The sequence below is a fragment of the Meleagris gallopavo genome, chromosome 1, assembly GCF_000146605.3.
Source record: "Meleagris gallopavo isolate NT-WF06-2002-E0010 breed Aviagen turkey brand Nicholas breeding stock chromosome 1, Turkey_5.1, whole genome shotgun sequence".
Taxonomy (NCBI): Eukaryota; Metazoa; Chordata; class Aves; order Galliformes; family Phasianidae; genus Meleagris; species Meleagris gallopavo.
In genome coordinates this window covers 60,109,482-60,127,969 of record NC_015011.2, presented here as the reverse complement: position 1 = coordinate 60,127,969, position 18,488 = coordinate 60,109,482, and the positions used below count along the sequence as shown (strand labels likewise).

At 41.3% G+C, this 18,488-nt stretch overlaps 2 protein-coding genes and 1 long non-coding RNA gene across 4 annotated transcripts; 1 reads left to right on the top strand and 2 right to left on the bottom strand.

Annotated features, from left to right (window-relative positions):
* Positions 1–43: 43 nt before the first annotated feature.
* On the top strand, positions 44–5,351 carry LOC104911790. Of its 2 annotated transcripts, none has more exons than XR_794169.2 (3): positions 44–142; positions 499–606; positions 2,580–2,796. It is a non-coding gene; the product is annotated as an uncharacterized LOC104911790 (long non-coding RNA). The 2 variants fall into 2 exon arrangements; XR_004160892.1 differs by adding an exon at positions 4,688–5,351 and having other exon boundaries at positions 61–606; positions 2,580–2,673.
* Positions 2,894–10,056, bottom strand: LOC100548529 (tubulin alpha-4 chain). The gene is made up of 5 exons (XM_010713906.3): positions 9,591–10,056; positions 6,255–6,477; positions 5,364–5,512; positions 4,104–4,784; positions 2,894–3,321 (listed from the first exon to the last, which is right to left on the bottom strand). Exons 1-5 carry the CDS (start codon positions 9,591–9,593, stop codon positions 3,034–3,036), a joined length of 1,344 nt encoding a protein of 447 aa, XP_010712208.1. The 5' UTR covers positions 9,594–10,056; the 3' UTR covers positions 2,894–3,033.
* Positions 10,057–14,336: 4,280 nt separating this feature from the next.
* LOC100545512 (tubulin alpha-2 chain) lies at positions 14,337–18,424 on the bottom strand. The gene is made up of 5 exons (XM_010713914.3): positions 18,200–18,424; positions 17,625–17,838; positions 16,764–16,912; positions 15,724–16,404; positions 14,337–14,684 (listed from the first exon to the last, which is right to left on the bottom strand). The coding sequence occupies exons 1-5, from the start codon at positions 18,200–18,202 to the stop codon at positions 14,391–14,393; spliced, it is 1,341 nt and encodes a 446-aa protein (XP_010712216.2). The 5' UTR covers positions 18,203–18,424; the 3' UTR covers positions 14,337–14,390.
* Between the last annotated feature and the right edge of the window lie 64 nt (positions 18,425–18,488).

Sequence of the window (18,488 nt, the reverse complement as noted above, 5' to 3'; positions counted from 1 at the left end):
GCAGCGGAGCTTTCATTTCCTGCTTAGCTCTGCCCCCAGACAGAAAGTGAAACTAAGCTCCAGCGCAGACCGAGTGGAGCTGCTGGTTTCACTTCCTGTCGCTGCCAGGGGCGGACGGGGCGCAGAAGTAGGCTGCTGTGAGGTACAACGTCTTTTCCTTTTAGCTACAAAAACAAGAAGAAAGCTAAACTCTTAGGAACGCCCACAGCAACCTACTTATTTTAAATAATCCCAAATAAGTTACTTGCTTAGAAACTTAATGCATGTTGCAACCTCAAAATGTAACCAGTTCCATTCTTAAGTGACTCGTGGTCCCCAGGAGAGTATGGGTGAATGGCAGTGCAATGGTAAACGAAATTACTCAACAATAGAGTAGCTTCAGCTCCAGCCCATACTGGATGATGCCTGGCCTCAGCGAGTCCAAATGCATCCAGACCAGCAGGAGTTCAGGCACCCACTCCTCCAGTGCATTTCCAGGCTACGTTTCTCTTCTTCCAGAGCACCAACAGGAAGAATGGAGCAGTGTGCTGCCCTGCTTGGGTGTTCTGCTTGTTGGGGAGTAGCTACCAGTCCAGCTTTGCACCACACAAGGAGGAGAGCTGAGAGGTGAGTGATGCTGCCCTGCTGGCTGTGAAGTGGTGTGTGTGAATCACAGAATCATAGAATTGCTCAGGTTGGAAAAGACCTTAAAGATTGCCAAGTCCAACCACAACCTAACCAAACTACCCTAACTCTAACAACCCTCTGCTAAATCATGTCCCTGAGCACCACATTCAAATGGTTTTTAAACACATCCAGGGATGGTGACTCAACCACTTCCCTGGGGAGCCTATTCCAGTGCTTAATAACACTTTCTGTAAATAAGTTTTTCCTGATGTCCAACCTAAATCTCCCTTGGCGCAACTTGAGGCCATTTCCCCTCTTCTTACCACCTGTGAAGAGGCCCTCACAGCAAGAGCTCTTCAGCCAAGGTAGCAGTGGCAGTGAAAAGCTTCCTGAGCTATCAGATGGACAGATAAGGGTACCTGTAGAGGCTTGTGGGCAGAAGAGTACAAATGACTCAGCATCTTTCCAGTGGCACTTGTGAATCATTTTGGTAATGACAGAGTTAGTGGTTTTCACTTTGCATTACTAGTTTGTGTGGAGTTTGCCTGATAAAAGGGAGAGAAAGAGTAAGAAGAACTGCATAGCTGTACGCTGCCTTGAAACAGTTAAACCAACTAAGCAGAGTGCAAATTGACATCAGAGATTAACTAGGAGCTAGATTTGACAGATCTGTGTAAAGCAGTGAAGGACCATGCAGCTGCCATGGCTTTTGGTAACGACCTCTTTGAGAGTCTGGTTACTAGATTAAGTGGAGCATACGTCTTATTTAATAATGTTGTAGGGTTTGCCTGTGGAAGTCAGTTGTGACACTCCAGTTACAGTTGGGCAGGTGTCTGAGCCTGGGAAATACACTTAGATGAAGGGATGGTTAAAAGTGAGTAGATAAAGTGTTTGGATCCAAATACACTGCCTGTTGAGTGTTATGGGGTAGTGTCACTTTGACAAAACCTGCTTGCTCCTGGTAACTGCCATAGCACTTCTAAAGTAACCTACAAATCATTCTAAAGAGTTCATTGACTACTGAGAGAATTGGGATCCTGATTCCTAAGTGTCCATGCTAATAAAATAAAATAAAATAAACCATAAAATTGATCATCAGGATGAGATCTGAAAAGCATTCTGGGAATTAAGAACTCCACATCCTATGGTTTAGAGTTTATAATATACTCCACTCTGGATGTGGAAGTGTCTTCCATTTCTTCATTGTATCATTTTCAGCAGTTTTTCAACGAAGAAAGCAAGAACTTTGTCTGCCAATTTTGTCACCATTTCTTTTTTAACAGCGTCCCATGTGTAAAGTTTCCTTTTTCTGGTTTTGGTTTCAGTTTAGGAGATAACAATGAGTCTAAAAGTCTAAATTCCTATTAGGTTGAGTAATACTCTTTCATGTTGCTTCAGTTTAAATGCATAATCAAGTATATCCTGAATAGGGATATTTTCCTAAGGAGAGGCATTTCTGGTATTCTGTAAGTGCATAGTTCAGCATTTTAGTGATCTGGATAATTAAATGCATATCATGCGTACTGTAGCTGTCAACATAAGTAGAAATCTCTATGTGAGGAAGATAACAGAATCACAGGATAGTTAAGGTTGGAATGGACCTCTGGAGGTTGACTGGTCCAACCCTCCAGCTCAAACAGTGCTACCTAGAGCAGCACAACCCTCTGGCATATCTGCCACTCCTCTCACCCTCTAGGCTCAGCCATTCAGCCAGTTTTCAATCCATTTCAGTGTCTACTTACGTAGCCTGCACTTTGGCAACTTCTCTTTGAGAATCATGAAGATCTGATCAGAGACCATCAGAAGCCTTACCAAGGCCAAGGTGGACTATATTCACTGCTGTCCCCTAGTCTACAAAGACAGTCATTTTGTCATAGAAGTTTATCAAATTATTCAGACATGACTTGGTGAATGCATGCTGACTAATAATAAGTTGCTTTTTTTTCTGTTAATGTCCATTTTATGTCCATCAGTTGAAGATCATTTACAGGATAATGAAGCGCAAAGCAGAGAAACCATTTCTCCATTTCCATTGTTTTTTGACATGCCAACAAGCAAAAGGCAAAGGTAGGTCAAATTTAAATTTGAAAACTATAGCATTTCACTGTAATCCATTATTAGCTTGTATATATTGGATTTTCATGTTTTAATGTGTATTAAAGAGAGTTTTTAAAAGCTTACACTAACAGGAGAGCAAATCTTTGTGCGTTGCTGGGAATGGTGGAGCGTTACTACCATAATGAAGATACGATCACCATATCTTACAGGACAATTTACCCGCAATTCGTAGAACAAAAAAATGTCTTTATGTGACTCCTCCTATATTTGTGTATATTACAAACAAAGGTGTGACATAATCATAGACATATGCAGTACAGTGATACAGAGACAATTCTGTGCTCACTAGGAACAAGGTGTATTTTAAAATTACTCTCCATCATTTTCATCTTCAAATGAGTCAGTTCCCACTTCTTCATAGTCCTTCTCCAGGGCAGCCAGATCCTCTCGGGCCTCTGCAAATTCTCCTTCCTCCATGCCTTCACTTACATACCAATGCACAAAAGCTCTCTTGGCGTACATGAGATCAAACTTGTGGTCAAGCCTTGCCCAGGCCTCTGCAATAGCTGTGGTGTTGCTGAGCATGCAGACTGCTCGCTGAACCTGGGCTAGGTCTCCACCAGGAACTACTGTAGGAGGCTGATAGTTGATCCCAACCTGGAAGTAGGAATATGAGAGAAGTATGAAAAAGGCAAGGGCAGAAAGCAGTCAGGAAGTTGAAGTAATGAATAAAGTTACAGATGCGGTGATAGCATGGTACCACTATCAAATGGCAAATACAATAAAACATAATAAGGTTATACACGATACATGATCATTTTAATTGCTACTTATTCTGTTATTCTGTTTAATGTACACTGGAAACTTCCTTGCTTTCGTAACAGCTACTCAACACCGAACGTACTGTTTCAGCAAGATGCAAACTAATATGGAAAGTTGGTTCCCAGTTAAAAGTACTCAGTTTCTTAACTAGATATTTGCATGACAGATGTTTTTCCATGACTCCTGTCTGTATTGCTGTAGAAATGATGTTTGTCAACATTCTATGGAGCCAAAGGAGAGAGGCCACGTAGTACTTCTGTATGAGAGGGTTAACTAACAGCTTCTTGAGTACCAGTATTTCCTTAATGAATATACTGACTTTGGTATTTCCTCAGTTTTATTTGTTGCTTTAGAGAGCACACTCACTGCCTTTTCACAATTCAGGTCTGAAATTAATGACTTTAGATTTGAACTCATACAGCCAGATTTCTACTTATAAATATTTACAAATCTGTGCCATTAGGATTTCTGAAGGAGAAAGTGCATATTTTATACCCATAAACCTTTTATAGGTTCATTCTTCTCACAAGTGAAAAGCATGCAAGATCTAAAGCTTAAAACACAAGATTTCAGCTAGACTGATCTTGCCCTTAAAGAGAAACTCATGGCATTCTCACCTTGAAGCCTGTTGGACACCAGTCAACGAATTGGATATTTCTCTTGGTCTTGATGGCAGCAATTGCTACGTTGACATCTTTGGGAACTACATCACCACGATAGAGCATGCAGCAAGCCATGTACTTCCCATGCCGCGGGTCACACTTCACCATTTGGTTGTTGGGCTCAAAGCAGGAGCTGGTGATTTCAGCCACCGAGAGCTGCTCGTGATATGCTCTGTCAGAAGAGATGATGGGGGCATAGGTCACCAAGGGGAAGTGGATGCGTGGGTAGGGCACCAGGTTTGTCTGGAATTCTGTCAGATCCACATTGAGGGCACCATCAAAGCGCAGCGATGCGGTGATGGAGGAGACAATCTGGCTGATCAGGCGATTGAGATTAGTGTAGGTTGGGCGCTCAATGTCTAGGTTTCTGCGACAGATGTCATATATAGCCTCATTGTCCACCATGAAGGCGCAGTCTGAGTGTTCCAGAGTGGTGTGCGTGGTAAGGATGGAATTGTAGGGTTCTACCACAGCTGTGGAGACCTGAGGAGCTGGGTAGATAGCAAACTCTAGTTTAGACTTCTTTCCATAATCCACAGAGAGGCGCTCCATCAACAAAGAGGTAAAGCCAGAGCCGGTGCCCCCTCCAAAGCTGTGGAAGATGAGGAATCCCTGCAGTCCAGAACAGGCATCAGCCTAGAAACCAAAAGATAAAGTAAAAGAATAGGGGCTGAAAAAGAAGTAAAAGACTACATCTACTGCATTTGTTTATTCTGAGATGAAGGAGAGAGCAATCATCAGCAATACACAGCACATATTTCAGGTCAGTATTTCTTAAGAAAGGGCTGATGATAATTTTGTTCTTTTCTTCCTTCACTGGCTTGACTTTTGACATAAAAATTAGTCTCTTAACAGTGAACTTCTCTCCCTGAACTCCACAGTTTTTTCAGTTAATCTAACTGAAACAACAACAGCAACACAGAACCATGTAATCTACACTTCTATGTCAGTGTTGGTATTTTAGAGCTATGCTATTGATAGAATCATAGAATTGCTGATGAATTGCATAGAATTGATGAAAAATTACATATTCAGAAACATCTTTTACGAATATCTGAAGCCATGCAACTGGGAGGTCTCTGCTGGTCTTTTTTAGAGTGGTAATGATCTTTCTGTAGGTCTTGCAGTCTCCTTTCTGAGCTGATTCACATTTCCTGTAGTGCATTTCTTCCTTCAGTGGAACTAAAGCAATGTTTAAAAACTACTGGGACTTACCAGCTTACGAACACGATCAATCACTATATCAATGCTTTCTTTGCCAACAGTGTAGTGTCCACGAGCGTAGTTATTAGCCGCATCTTCCTTTCCAGTGATCAGCTGTTCTGGATGAAAAAGTTGCCGGAAGGTGCCAGCCCGCACTTCATCTGACCAAGAAAGAGAAATTATAAGAGCCTGCATGACCACGCTCCAGTGCCGACAAGCTGGTTGTTGTTGGCAGCAGTGCCAGCTTTCAGTCATGGGAGATCGTGACCCAAAAAATGACCCAAAAAACCAAACTGACTGAGAAGGGAAAACTAACGGAGAAGAGAAAATGTCCCTAAGAATTTTTGTCATTGTTATTGTGGCATTCTGTTTATTTGTTGTGAGGCATCTGCCAAAGCTGTTATTTTCTCAAGAAGAGCTTGTTATTAGTTGTATTGACAAGAGGACAGACTATCAGGAAAAAAACAAACAAAAACAAACAAACAAACAAACAAACATGGGAGAAGAAAATCTAATTCCTAATTTTAAGGAAACCCATTTTTTCCTGGAAGGAAAATGTCAGTTCTCATTTTGAATCCAAAGTGGAGAAAAGCAGAATTCAGATGACAAAAATGTCATGATAAAGGAAACCAAGAGTTAAGGGTTTCTGCAAAGAAGAGTCAACTGTGTATACTAGCTATTAAGCTTCTGGGGATCCTGCCATTCCAAGATCTGTAACATCCGTAGAGATAATAGCATCATGACAGAATGTGACATTCAATGTCACGGAAAAATTAATTTCATGCAGTCTCATGGTAGACACGGTACAAAGATGTGCTTCTTTGTTCCAGTGGAGACTGGTGACACACTGTAGTGATACTTAGGAAGAGTAACCCCTTTTTCATTTTGCAGGCTGATACTGACCTACTACAGTTGGTTCCAAGTCCACTATTACAGCTCGTGGCACATGCTTCCCAGTGACAGTTTCGTTGAAAAATGTTGTAAAAGAGTCATCGTAGTTGAGTTGATTGTGCTGATCCTTGAAGGTGCCATCTGGCTGAATGCCGTGCTCCAGGCAGAAGAGTTCCCAGCATGCATTTCCTATCTGAACTCCAGCCTGGCCAACATGAACAGAGATGCACTCACGCTAAAGGGAGAGAGCAGAGAGATAAGGTCAGGAAAAACAGTGTGCATTAATACTCCTTATTCCTAAGTTACTTTTTCCCAGAATATTACTTAAAAAAAAAAAATTTAGTTGTCACTGGCAGTATTTCATTTGTTTGTTCAACATCAGCATTGAGATTGTACATATACAGGCCAATGACTGGGACAGACTTTTTAAAAACTGAGGTCTTTGTGCTGTAATACATGAAAGCAAGCAAAAAATAATAATTTCAGTTCTACAAAACCTGCCTTTCCTCCTATGAATTGGCTATACAGAGGAACACATCCCACTTTATTTTTACTTCTGGCTGGAACCTGACACAGTCATATGGTATTTTTCAACTGTATGTAACCCAAGACAGGTGATGTCTTTTGATCCTTTTACCATCTGACAGCACACTAGAGTGCAAACTTGGAGGAACTGCTTTCACCAATATTCACCACAGGAAATGATTTCAGATTCTTTTGGGTGAAATTAATGTTCTTTCAAGATCCCGAACAAGCTGTGAATTTTATATTGCAGGTTCGCTGCTTATTAAGTCAATGTCAAAGCATGTAATGTGCTTACTTAGATAATTTTGAGTATGATTCCTGTGGTAGCCTGGAACTTCAATGAAAGGAACACAACATATATAACACCAGTCTTAACTAAGCAGATGCAATTGCTCAAAAGCCTCAACACATAGAGTACAGGGGCCTGGTGCTGGATTTCATAAGTTCAGAAAGAAAATTATAAAGTAGAGACTTCTGAGTTGGTCCAGACTAACAAAATCACATGGAGGAAAGGCAGTTTTGTAAGCAAAGATGGACCACGTGGAGTTTTTCAACCTCATTTTCTGCTTCGGAGCAATTGTAATTATAATCTTCTATGCTCCACGTTTTTTACTAGTGAGTAAAAGAGACAGAGTAGCCTGTACTGATTGATAATTAATATATACTCTGGCACAATTGTGGCTTCTGCCAGCTCCTACTTTCTCAGGTATTGCTTGGGCACCATTCAGAGGATAGCTCATTGTTGAGAATGGTTTCCAGTAAGCAGCTAGCTAACCACTGCCTGGTTTTGGAGGGGGAAAGATATGCATAAATACGAAGCAGGCCATCCTAGCTGGCCTCAAGGCAAGAGAGTGGTCCCCAGTCATTTTCAGTTTGTAATGTACATATGAGCAGATGTGGCCAGTTAACTTTTTGTTGGTTTTGCTCTATCTTTTGTCATATCTTGCTATATCTATTTTGTCAAATTCTGTAACTGCTTATCCTGCAGAATCGTCCCATGATCTGACAGTTAAATGTATCTTCCCAAAAACCAAATCCTCCAGCAGAATGCACAACCAGCATCATCTCTAGAGCAGTTTTCTTTATCAATTTTCAGTGTTTGCATTTATAAACAGAACTAAATATATTTTTTCAGAAGCAAGTGGTATTTTAGAAGTCACTACTGCCACGGGTTGTCATTTGCAGAAGTTCAGATGAATATAGAAAACTAATCTAATTGTTTCATTCCAGGAAACATTTTACTTCGATTCAGTGCTCATTTTAAGTTGCTGACTGTGAAAATTTATTTGCAAAAGTGTGTGTAATGTGCTTTCAAGCACACTTGTGCAACCTTGTTTTTTTCAGTTAAGTTTTGCCAAAGTGAGTGCTGGTGCATCTGCATAGGCTAGTATGCTGCAGTGGAGTTGCAATCTGGAGGATTACTCAGGAAACACTGAAGGTTAGATTGGGTTTAATGAGTACAGTTAACGCTGATTTGGCACAGTACAGGCTCTTGCTTTTCATTTAGATCCCAGTGTGGATCTATAAGGCTGACAGCAAGAAAAAGAGCAGCTCTGTCTTTTAAACACAGAAATGAGGCAAGGTAACTTTTAATAGACTCTCCTTTGGAGCACACCTACAATTAAAAGCCAAGCAACACTTGGAAGCTTTTCTAAAATCAGTAGAGGAATCAATTTGTGTGTGTGTGTGTATTTGCGTGTGTGTGTGTGTTGTCTTAGAACGTTAATAATGTAGAGCTCAGCATAGGACTGCAGTTGAAAACTGTAGACCCAGTTTGTTTCCTTTCAGACAGAGCTTGTTTGAAGCAGTGGCTTAACTCTGCATTTTGGGCCAGGCTTTCTGCCATGACTCCTGGCTTCAACTCCTGTTTCTTCCTAACCCAGCAATTGCTTAGAAATATTCTATCAAGTAAAGAAGACAGTAACAAAGAGATTTCTAATTTTGAGTAGTAAATAGCTCTTAAAATAATGTTAGACTTCTGGTAGGAAAAAGAATGGCCCTTCTTCAGAATCACAAGCAGAGTAAGCTGATCTCTGCATGGTATTTCAATTTTGAGCCTCCTCCAAACTCACATTTCACACTGCATCACTAACGTAGGACCTACCTTACAAATTGTGAACCTGACTTTTACAGAGTCTGCTTTAAGGCATGGCAAGTGCATGGAAGTGTATGTACTTTGCCTTTGAAATAAGCTTTCTCATTTTGCAGCTGTAAAAGCACACACAATCACCACAGTTGGAAAAGACTTTATCACATAGTTCTCTACACTAAAATATGACAGCTATAGACATAAATTGGTGTACCAGGTGAAATTATTTTTTCACATTATAAGAGGGTTTGAGCAATTTCTATGGATTTGTTAAAAAAAAAGACAAAATTCTGTTTCGCTTACTTAAACACATACACATATAGAAACCTTCCTGCACTCCAGAAACACATACATTGTATAGCTGTGAAAAGTACAGACATCAGGACTAAGTTAATTTAAACAGGCACAAATGTAAGGAAAAGGATTATTATTTCATATGAAAATGAGCATGCATTGAGAAAATATAGTCACAACAGAGATTACTAGAAAACCAAAACTCCAGATCTGCTTTATTTTATAATTCCACTAGAGACTCTCTGAAGAAAACTGTGTCTCTGTGTGCCTTGCAGCTCCAGTGAGATATTCTGACACAGCTTTCCTGACCTTTTACATCATAACCCGTGAGTGAGATCAGACTGTGGCACAAACTGGTGATAATGGCAGATCCCCCTGACTACCCTTGCCCGTAATCCTCCTGGCCCCTGTATGACTGGTGATCCCACATCCCCCCTTACCATGGCGTCTCCAGTGGTGTTTCCTTCCCTCTCGGATCAGTGATGGCAGGTTTTTTGCAGAGCCCTGCACTGAACCTCGCTGGGCACCTGCTTCTGCTCTTCAGTGTCACAGTGCTTTGGGCAATAGGTCACAGACTCCACAGTTCAGCCTACCGCATCACTGCCTTCTGCCCTCCCAGCTGCCCCAAATATGCAAATTCATCCAGACAGACAGGACTCAGATATTCCCCAGCATTTCACATTTAGTCCCTTCTGATTCTGCGTGATTATTAAATCTGAATGTGGCCATGTAATGTGCCTCACACTATAATTTCTGAGTGCTATAAATATGTGTCACATACAAGGAACATGCTACCCCAATTCCCTGTTCTGGCAGCATGAATGTGTAGACAAGAGCCATTCCTAAATTCCAGCATGGAATACAGAGATCATAAAGGAATGAATGAGTGGGAAAGAGGAGGACAGAAGAAAAGACAGAAACAGAGAAGTGAAAGTAAATATACTTCCCATTTTCAAGCGTCTTCTGCCAGAGCTCTTAAATGAACCTCTTTCTGACCTCTTTCTGTCCATATTCCTGCCTCTCTGTTAATGTTTCAATTAGTTCTGTTGGTTCTCCTTCCATACAACCACCTGGGCTGTACTATCAGCAGCATGGTGCGGCATTCGTTATGAAGTCTGACTTGTCTGTTCAAACACAGAAAGTAATTTGATTCTCATTGCATTGCTTATTGCAAGAAATAGCTGGAGGCATCACACAAATGCTTGCAGTCTGAACTAGGGCAGTTGCCTTCACCATTACATTGTTTGCTCCTTCTGCACTAGCTCAGCATTGGAAAGAAGCTGCTTCTCTCAGGGGACAGATAAGTCCTCATGATTTCAGATCTTAGGTCACAAAGAGAAAGGCACACTTAATTTCCTGAATCTGAGCATTATGTATTCCATCTTTAGAAATATACTGTAGATAATTATGTTTAATCTGCAGAAATTTAAATTTACAATTACTGAATTTTAGGTTAGTCTACCTTGACGTGATGATATCAATAGATTGTTCTGCCATTGCTGGCAACCTGCATGTATCTTTTGCTTTAAATATTACATTTTAACAGTGTGAAGTAGTTCACATCACTTTTCATAAGCTTGCACTTACATTGGTATGCTCTTGTTTGGGTGTTCTTTACACAAACCTGCAAATTTAACATCTCTGGTTTTGGCTAGGAAAGCTTCAGATTTCTGGAAGCAAAGATATTTTTTAAAGAGGACAAATTCCCATGGCAGTTTACCTGCTGCTTTGTTTAAGCTGATTCTCACACTTCTCCAGGAAATCATCAGGCAGTAACTTTAAGCCTAAAGAATACTTTGGTTTAGTGTTCTTCTTCCAAAGGAGCTGGTAACTTTCCAGACAATCCTCAGCGTTCTGGGCAATCTGAAACGTTAATAGTCATAGCTCCACCAGATAGAGCATCTGTACAGAGAATCATCTCAGGAAAAGATCTCGAAGCAAATCCACTACCCAGAACCTCTTAGTCACTTTTTAAGTCACAGTGTCAAACATCACAGCTACAAAAGCCAAAAGAGCTCTGTGAATCACTAAAACATTTGCAGTTTTGTCCGTATCTGTACTTTCTCTGCTTTTCTGTTCCCCCTCTCCTCTCTTGTGAACAGGCATTGAGAACACCTCTTGGAATCAGTGTTAATTTTACTGCTGCCCACCTCACTTGGCCAGGACCCACTGAGCAGAGTCTGGGTCATTTCTCACTGGTCAAACGCTTCTGAGGAGGAGGGAGTGCTATATGATGACAACACAGAAATACTGTTGTGAGCTATTATCTCCAACTGTTAATGCTACTATCAAAATCAGCCTCTTAAAGAGCTTTTTTTTAAAACAAACAAATAAACAAAAAAAAAATAACAACTGCAACAACAAAAAACCTTAACCCTCACACAAAACTCAATTCCTACTTAAAAACAGACACTTCTCTGAAAATAGCATTTTGAATAATCTGGAGCTTAAAGTTTAAATAAAGAAACACAAAGTACATCTTGGAATACAGTTTCAAATTTTTTTTTTTGTTTTCTATAAAAATTGCCATATGTAACATTTCTATATATGTTATAAATTGTAGAATTAGATGCAGAATTATTCCCTATATTATTTCAATGTCAGAACAACACTTTCTAATATAAAGGCTGTAGTGGAAATGCTAAGTTACGGTCTGAAGCAGTGATTGAGCACCTGGTGGGAAGGCTGGGCCAACCCAAGGGACTGGAAGGGATGGAGCCATGATCTGTCCCTTCTCAGACCTCATTTAAGTTTGGCGGTGGAGATGCCTTCCAAGGGTAAGTAGCTCTTTTCCTTCATTTCTGTATCCATGGCTACTGTATTTGGGCTCTTTCTCATTTGCTACAACTGATGAATTTGCCACCCTGCTATTATCATCCCACTATAGCATTACATAGATCAGTGTTATTCATTTTGAAGATAAAAAGGCAATCTACATCAGTGATGTTTCTGGATATAACGTTTCTGTGGTAGGGAGGTTGGAACTTGATGAGCCTTCAGTTCCCTTCCAACTCCGGCCATTCTATGATGTCTGCTTTTTCTTTAGATTTCTTTAGATTCTTTAGCAAATCTAATACAAATTGAGCTGCCAGAAAGAGGGCAATGTTCCTCTCAACAGTTTGAGTAAAACTGCATCTCTGTAGTCATGCTGGAGTTGTATATGATGAGCATATGCTTCAAATAAAACACTTTCTTCAAAGAAATTTATTAAAGATCACTAATAAATCTAGCATTCCAATAGTATTGTGGTGCATATTAAAAGACTTTGTTCTGTCTTCCATTCCCTCCAGGATGTCTCTTCACCAGGGTTAAGGGAAACCTTCCAGATAAGCATGAGTACATAAGCAAGTCAAATATACATGGTAATGTCATCACAGCAGGATTGTCTTGCTTCAGGTGTTATTCATGCACAGGGCTGCTTGGCAGTTACCCCTATTTTTTTTTTTTTTTCCTTCTATTACCTTTCCTCTGTCCTTCTTAAATAGTTACACAGACCACCTGTTTTTTTCCCACTGTCCCTGTTCACCTGATTTTTATGCTTTTATTTGGTGATGTTAGCTTTAGTTAACATCCAAGGCAACCCAACACCCCCTTTGCTCTCTGTTGATGTCTCCCATTCAAAGCAAGACTCCAAAACTCCCCTTTCACTATGTATAACGTCCCGTAGCTTCTGCTGCCATTCTCTTTTAAGATACAGATCAGGGTTAGCCAGCCACTTCTCATGATCTGTTGTCAGCAGCATCAAAGATTTGTCCTATTCCTTTGTTACCTGGTTTACCTCAGGCTGCAGCAGGCCACCTGCCTGTTGTGTCTTAGTGATGCAATGTTCTACTATCCTACCTGTGTCTACAATACACATTCTTTGTCATCGTTCTGATTTATTGTACCTCAGTAAGTCTGATGAAACTGGTGGAGGTTTTGTCCAGCATTGCCATGTTTTAAGGCTCTTGATTCATAGATGTTATTCACTTAGCATTGCAACAGAATTGTCAGCATACTTATGCCTCCAGACCAGTTAGGATTGCTGCACCACAGCTGCACAAGCATAATATGCTCTAAACTTCTGCTGAAGCTAAAAGTATCTGGATAGTGTTCCTACTCTTGGCACCTAGCAACATTTCTAATCACCCCACACTGTGGACTTCGTAGAACCAAGGCAACAGGGGACTAGCTGTATGTTCTCAGCACTGACAGAGTTCTCAAGGCATCTTAGAGTGGAACAGCTTTACAAACATTATGTTTGCTATTAGTATGAAAAAAAGACTAAGAAGGGCGAGAAACTTTCCTTCACATAGTGTCTGTAGTAATGGCAGGGGATATTTTGAAGCAACAGAACTCCTCAAGTGATATTACAGGTACATGACTGTATCTTTGTGTTGAATAAATGACAGAGTGTAGAAGATGAGGGATTCTTAGTTCTACAAGTAAAATTCCTTGCAGGATATATTAGCAAAAAATAGGAAGTGTGTTGCCTCTAAAAGCAAAGTGAGTAATGATTAGTTGGTGATGTATCCCACGCTTACTGCCTTGTGATTCAATTAACAGTGAAGAACTTACCCTGTTTACAGTCTAATAAAATGGCAATGAATTTAGAATTAATCATAGAATCACAGAATGCCTTGGGTTGGAAGGGACCTTGAAGCCCATCCAGTTCCAACCCCCTGCCATGGGCAGGGCTGCCACACCAGCTAAGGGTTCCCAGGGCTCCATCCAGCACGGCCTTGAATGCTTCCAGGGATGGGGCACCCACAGCTTTTCTGGGTAGCTTGTGCCAGGGCTTCACCACCCTCGGAGTAATGAATTTCCTCCTAATATCTAATCTAAATTTCTCTAATTTTAGTTTAAAGCCATTACTTCTTGTCCTATTGCCCCTTGTGAAAAGTCCCTCGCCATCTTTCCTGAAAGCCCCTTTAGGTACTGGAAAGCCACTATTAGATCTCCTCAGAGTCTTCTCTTCTCCAGGCTGAACAAGTGCAGCTCCTGCAGCCTTTCTGCATAGGAGGGGTGCTCCAGCCCTCAGATCATCTTCATAGCCTCCTCTGGCCCTGCTGCAACAGCTCCACAGCTTTCTTGTGCTGGAGGCTCCATGCCTAGACACAATACTACAGGTGAGGCCAGAAACATACTGTGTGTGAGACAAGCAAAAATGTAACCATATGAAATAAAGAGACACAGAGACAATCATATGCACAGAGAAAGACAAAATGCTTTATGCACAGAAAAAAAAGGCAAAGTGAACGTTAAGGTTCCCTTGCCTCATTTTCATCTTCAAATAAGTCAGTTGCCACCTCATCGTAGTCCTTCTCCAGGGCAGCCAGATCCTCTCGGGCCTCTGCAAATTCTCCTTCCTCCATGCCTTCACTTACATACCAATGAACAAAGGCTCTCTTGGCATACATAAGATCAAACTTGTGGTCCAGCCTTGCCCAGGCCTCTGCAATAGCTGTGGTGTTGCTGAGCATGCAGACTGCTCGCTGAACCTGGGCTAGGTCTCCCCCAGGTGTAGGTATAGGTGGCTGATAGTTGATCCCAACCTGCAAACAGCAGATAAAATGATTGCATAAGAAAAGTTAAACAAATAGGTTTCTGTAGTGGAAATGCAAATTCATGGCCTGAACCAGTGATTGAGCACCTGGTGGGAAGGCAGGGCCAACCCAGGCGAGCTCTGGTGCATGCAGTGTACCTGAGTGACCAGAGTGTGTGGAGCCAGGATCCACCCATTCCCAGATCTCACTTAAGGGTTTGCAGTGGGTTAGGGGCATCTTGCTGGAGATTCCTGCCTAACTGAGGCCTTCCAAGGATAAGCAAATTTTCTTCCTTTATGTCTGCATCCCTGGCTGCTGCATTTGGGGTTGTCTTCATTTGCTGCAGCTGCGGATTGTGCCACCCAGCTTCCCCATCATATTATAGCATTACAGTTACAATAGGTTAGGAAAAAAGTTGAGGTTAAGAAAGCTGAAAAGCACTGGTCAGGAGAAGGAAAAGAGGTAAGGAAAGAACCTGAGTGGAACAGTAAATCTCTGTTAAGTCTTAAGTCACTCAATGTATTGTTTTGGGTGCAAATCAATTCCTACTCTCAATAACCTGAATAGGACTAAGTGAAGAAAAACAAAAAGGTGTTGGCACGGTTGGCAAAATTGGCATAAATGTTTCTTCTTGGAGATGTTGTAGAAATGTTTCTGTTTGCAACAATGTATAACTGACACTGTTTTGGGTTATTCTTCTGGTTTGTTTGAATCTCATGAAGAGTGCCCTCAAAGGCACCTTTAGAACGTAAGCTGTACCTTAATCTTTCTTCTAGAATGCAGTTTCTTTATGCTTAAAAATTAGTAGGGTCCGCATTCTCCTGTTACTGAATATAAAAATACTACATATGCTTGCATTTGTTCAAATACATAGGAGTCTCTGTCTATGGGATGCCTGAGGGAGGAAGGGGGCTCAGTTTATACTATCACAGCTTTCTTAGGTACCTTATTTTCACAACTGAAAAGCATGCAAAATCTAAAGCTTAAAACACAAGATTTCAGCTAGACTGATCTTGCCCTTAAAGAGAAACTCATGGCATTCTCTCACCTTGAAGCCTGTTGGACACCAGTCAACAAATTGAAGGGACCTGTTGGTCTTGATGGCAGCAATTGCTACATTGACATCTTTGGGAACTACATCACCACGATAGAGCATGCAGCAAGCCATGTACTTCCCATGCTGTGGGTCACACTTCACCATTTGGTTGTTGGGCTCAAAGCAGGAGCTGGTGATTTCAGCCACCGAGAGCTGCTCGTGATATGCTCTGTCAGAAGAGATGATGGGGGCATAGGTCACCAAGGGGAAGTGGATGCGTGGGAAGGGCACCAGGTTTGTCTGGAATTCGGTCAGATCCACATTGAGGGCACCATCAAAGCGCAGCGATGCGGTGATGGAGGAGACAATCTGGCTGATCAGGCGATTGAGATTAGTGTAGGTTGGGCGCTCAATGTCTAGGTTTCGGTGGCAGATGTCATATATAGCCTCATTGTCTACCATGAAGACGCAGTCTGAGTGTTCCAGAGTGGTATGCGTGGTGAGTACAGAATTGTAGGGTTCCACCACGGCACTGGAGGCCTGAGGAGCTGGGTAAATGGCAAATTCTAATTTAGACTTCTTTCCGTATTCCACAGAGAGGCGCTCCATCAACAAAGAGGTAAAGCCAGAGCCGGTGCCCCCACCAAAGCTGTGGAAGATGAGGAATCCCTGAAGTCCGGAACAGGCATCAGCCTGAAAGCCAACAGGAAAAAAGCAAAAGTGAACATATCTTCAATTTTCACTCAGATAGAAATAGCAACCCCCACAGCCAATGCATAGCAAAGACATCAGCAGTTTTTCCAGGGAAAACTCCTGTCACCTGTTAATCTCAGGCTGGAGTATAACTAGAATAATACTGTTGGGTTTGTTGGTTTTTTTTTTCTGACAGTATAACAATGGTAAATCAGTATTTGACATTTTCCACTTAAGTCTTCACTCATTTGAAACTTAAGGTGGGACATCGAAGAACTGAGTTGCTCTGTTCTGAGCATTACACGTTTCTTTCACTTCCCATCCGTCAACGGCCTTGCTTCCAATATAATATTGCGTACCAGTTTGCGGATGCGATCTGAAACCATGTCAATTTTGTCTTTGCCAACAGTGTAGTGGCCACGTGCATAATTATTTGCAGCATCTTCTTTTCCAGTGATCAGCTGTTCTGGGTGGAAAAGCTGCCGGTAGGTGCCGGTTCGTACTTCGTCTGAACAAGAGAAAAAAAGAATTACAAACTTAGAATTATAAGCTTAGAAGAGATGGTTCACCAAGGTTAATAACGTTTGCAAAACAAATGGAACATTTTTTGTTGGCAAACACATGATATGGAATATCTGCATTGAGGTAAGCGGAGGGATGATGATGACAAGTGAGCAGTGTCAGGGATGATCTCAGTTTTGAGCAAAGAATTGGGCTCCTATCTGAGTGTAAATGGTTGTGCTGTACAAATAAATTAATTTAGTAGATGAGGTTTGTGCCATGGTGTGATAAAATTTCAGCTTTTCCAACTGATCAGATGTAGATTCATCAGAACATTCAGGGGAATTATTAGAAGAGATGTGCAGGAATAAAACATCTTTCAGGACACTCCTGCTTCGTTATTCACGTTCTCGTTTTCCACATGAATGTGAAGAAAACAATACTTTCTTTAAGAAAATCAGATTGTATTCAACCAGTACAGTTTTAGAGAGTAGAAAACTTTTTATTTTACTATTAGTTAAAGCAGTGTTAGTTTTCATCTTTTCATTGAGAGTCACATCTTTTAGTAATACTTGCTATTAAAAGCTCTAAATGTGTCAGTTCTATCTGGATGCTGGGATCATCCTTAAAGATGAAGACACAGGCCATTCAGTGGTCTGAACTTCAACACGTAGAAGAGTTAATTCATTTCAGTGTTCCAGGATTAATTCTACACTGACCTACTACAGTTGGTTCCAAGTCCACCATAATAGCTCGGGGCACATATTTACTCATGCTTGTCTCTCTGAAAAATGTGGCAAAAGAGTCATCGCTGCTGGGTGGGTCACTGAAGGTGCCATCTGGCTGAATGCTGTGTTCCAGGCAAAAGAGTTCCCAGCACGCATTGCCAATTTGAACTCCAGCTTGGCCAATGTGGACAGAGATGCACTCGCGCTGAAATGGGAGAACAAGGGAGATGTGTCATTACTCAAGGATGTATTTTCAAACAAAGTTTGAAAGCCTTTAGTAAGATCCACCCAACCTCTCAATTGAGAACTCTTTGAACTCAGTACAGGAATTACAGACCTTCTCTGGTTTATGCTACTTGAAAGATTTAGAGAATGGCGATGGCCTGGGAAGACCACAGATAATGACCATTCATCTCTGTCCCCCTCACTTAACTACAGTTTCAAATCTGAAACAAAAAAAAGTTCCATGAGCCTTCCCGCCGTCCCTCATATCTTGCCTAGGAGACAGAAAAACAAAGACCCAAATCCTTGCTCATTATCCAATAAAATAATGATACTTCTGTTACCATGGTTCCTCCTCCGTGCTTCCTTTCTTGATGGAAAGGAGAAGCTTTGGTTACTGATGTTTCTACTGCTGTTCAAATAACCTGGTGCAAGGCAGAGTTGGCATTCATACTTTGCTGGTTGGGATCCTGTGGTGTCACAGTGCAGGAGGAGAGGTCATTTTCTCCTTGGCAACCGTCCCACTGCACCCACCCACCTGTTACATCACAGCTAGCTTTCTCCCAGCCCTATAGTCTGTTCCTAAGCAAATTTTCCCAGTTTATTTTCTGTACTGAATGGTGGTTTTTTTTT

What these genes read in the sequence shown, in the direction of transcription:
- LOC100548529 (XM_010713906.3), bottom strand. An exon ending in CTTGGAACCAACTGTAGTAG is followed by an intron (nt 5,513 to 6,254) that starts GTCAGTATCAGC and finishes TTTCTTGGTCAG; the next exon opens with ATGAAGTGCGGGCTGGCACC. An exon ending in GGTGTCCAACAGGCTTCAAG is followed by an intron (nt 3,322 to 4,103) that starts GTGAGAATGCCA and finishes TCCTACTTCCAG; the next exon opens with GTTGGGATCAACTATCAGCC.
- LOC100545512 (XM_010713914.3), bottom strand. An exon ending in CTTGGAACCAACTGTAGTAG is followed by an intron (nt 16,913 to 17,624) that starts GTCAGTGTAGAA and finishes TCTCTTGTTCAG; the next exon opens with ACGAAGTACGAACCGGCACC. An exon ending in CAGATCGCATCCGCAAACTG is followed by an intron (nt 16,405 to 16,763) that starts GTACGCAATATT and finishes GTTGGCTTTCAG; the next exon opens with GCTGATGCCTGTTCCGGACT.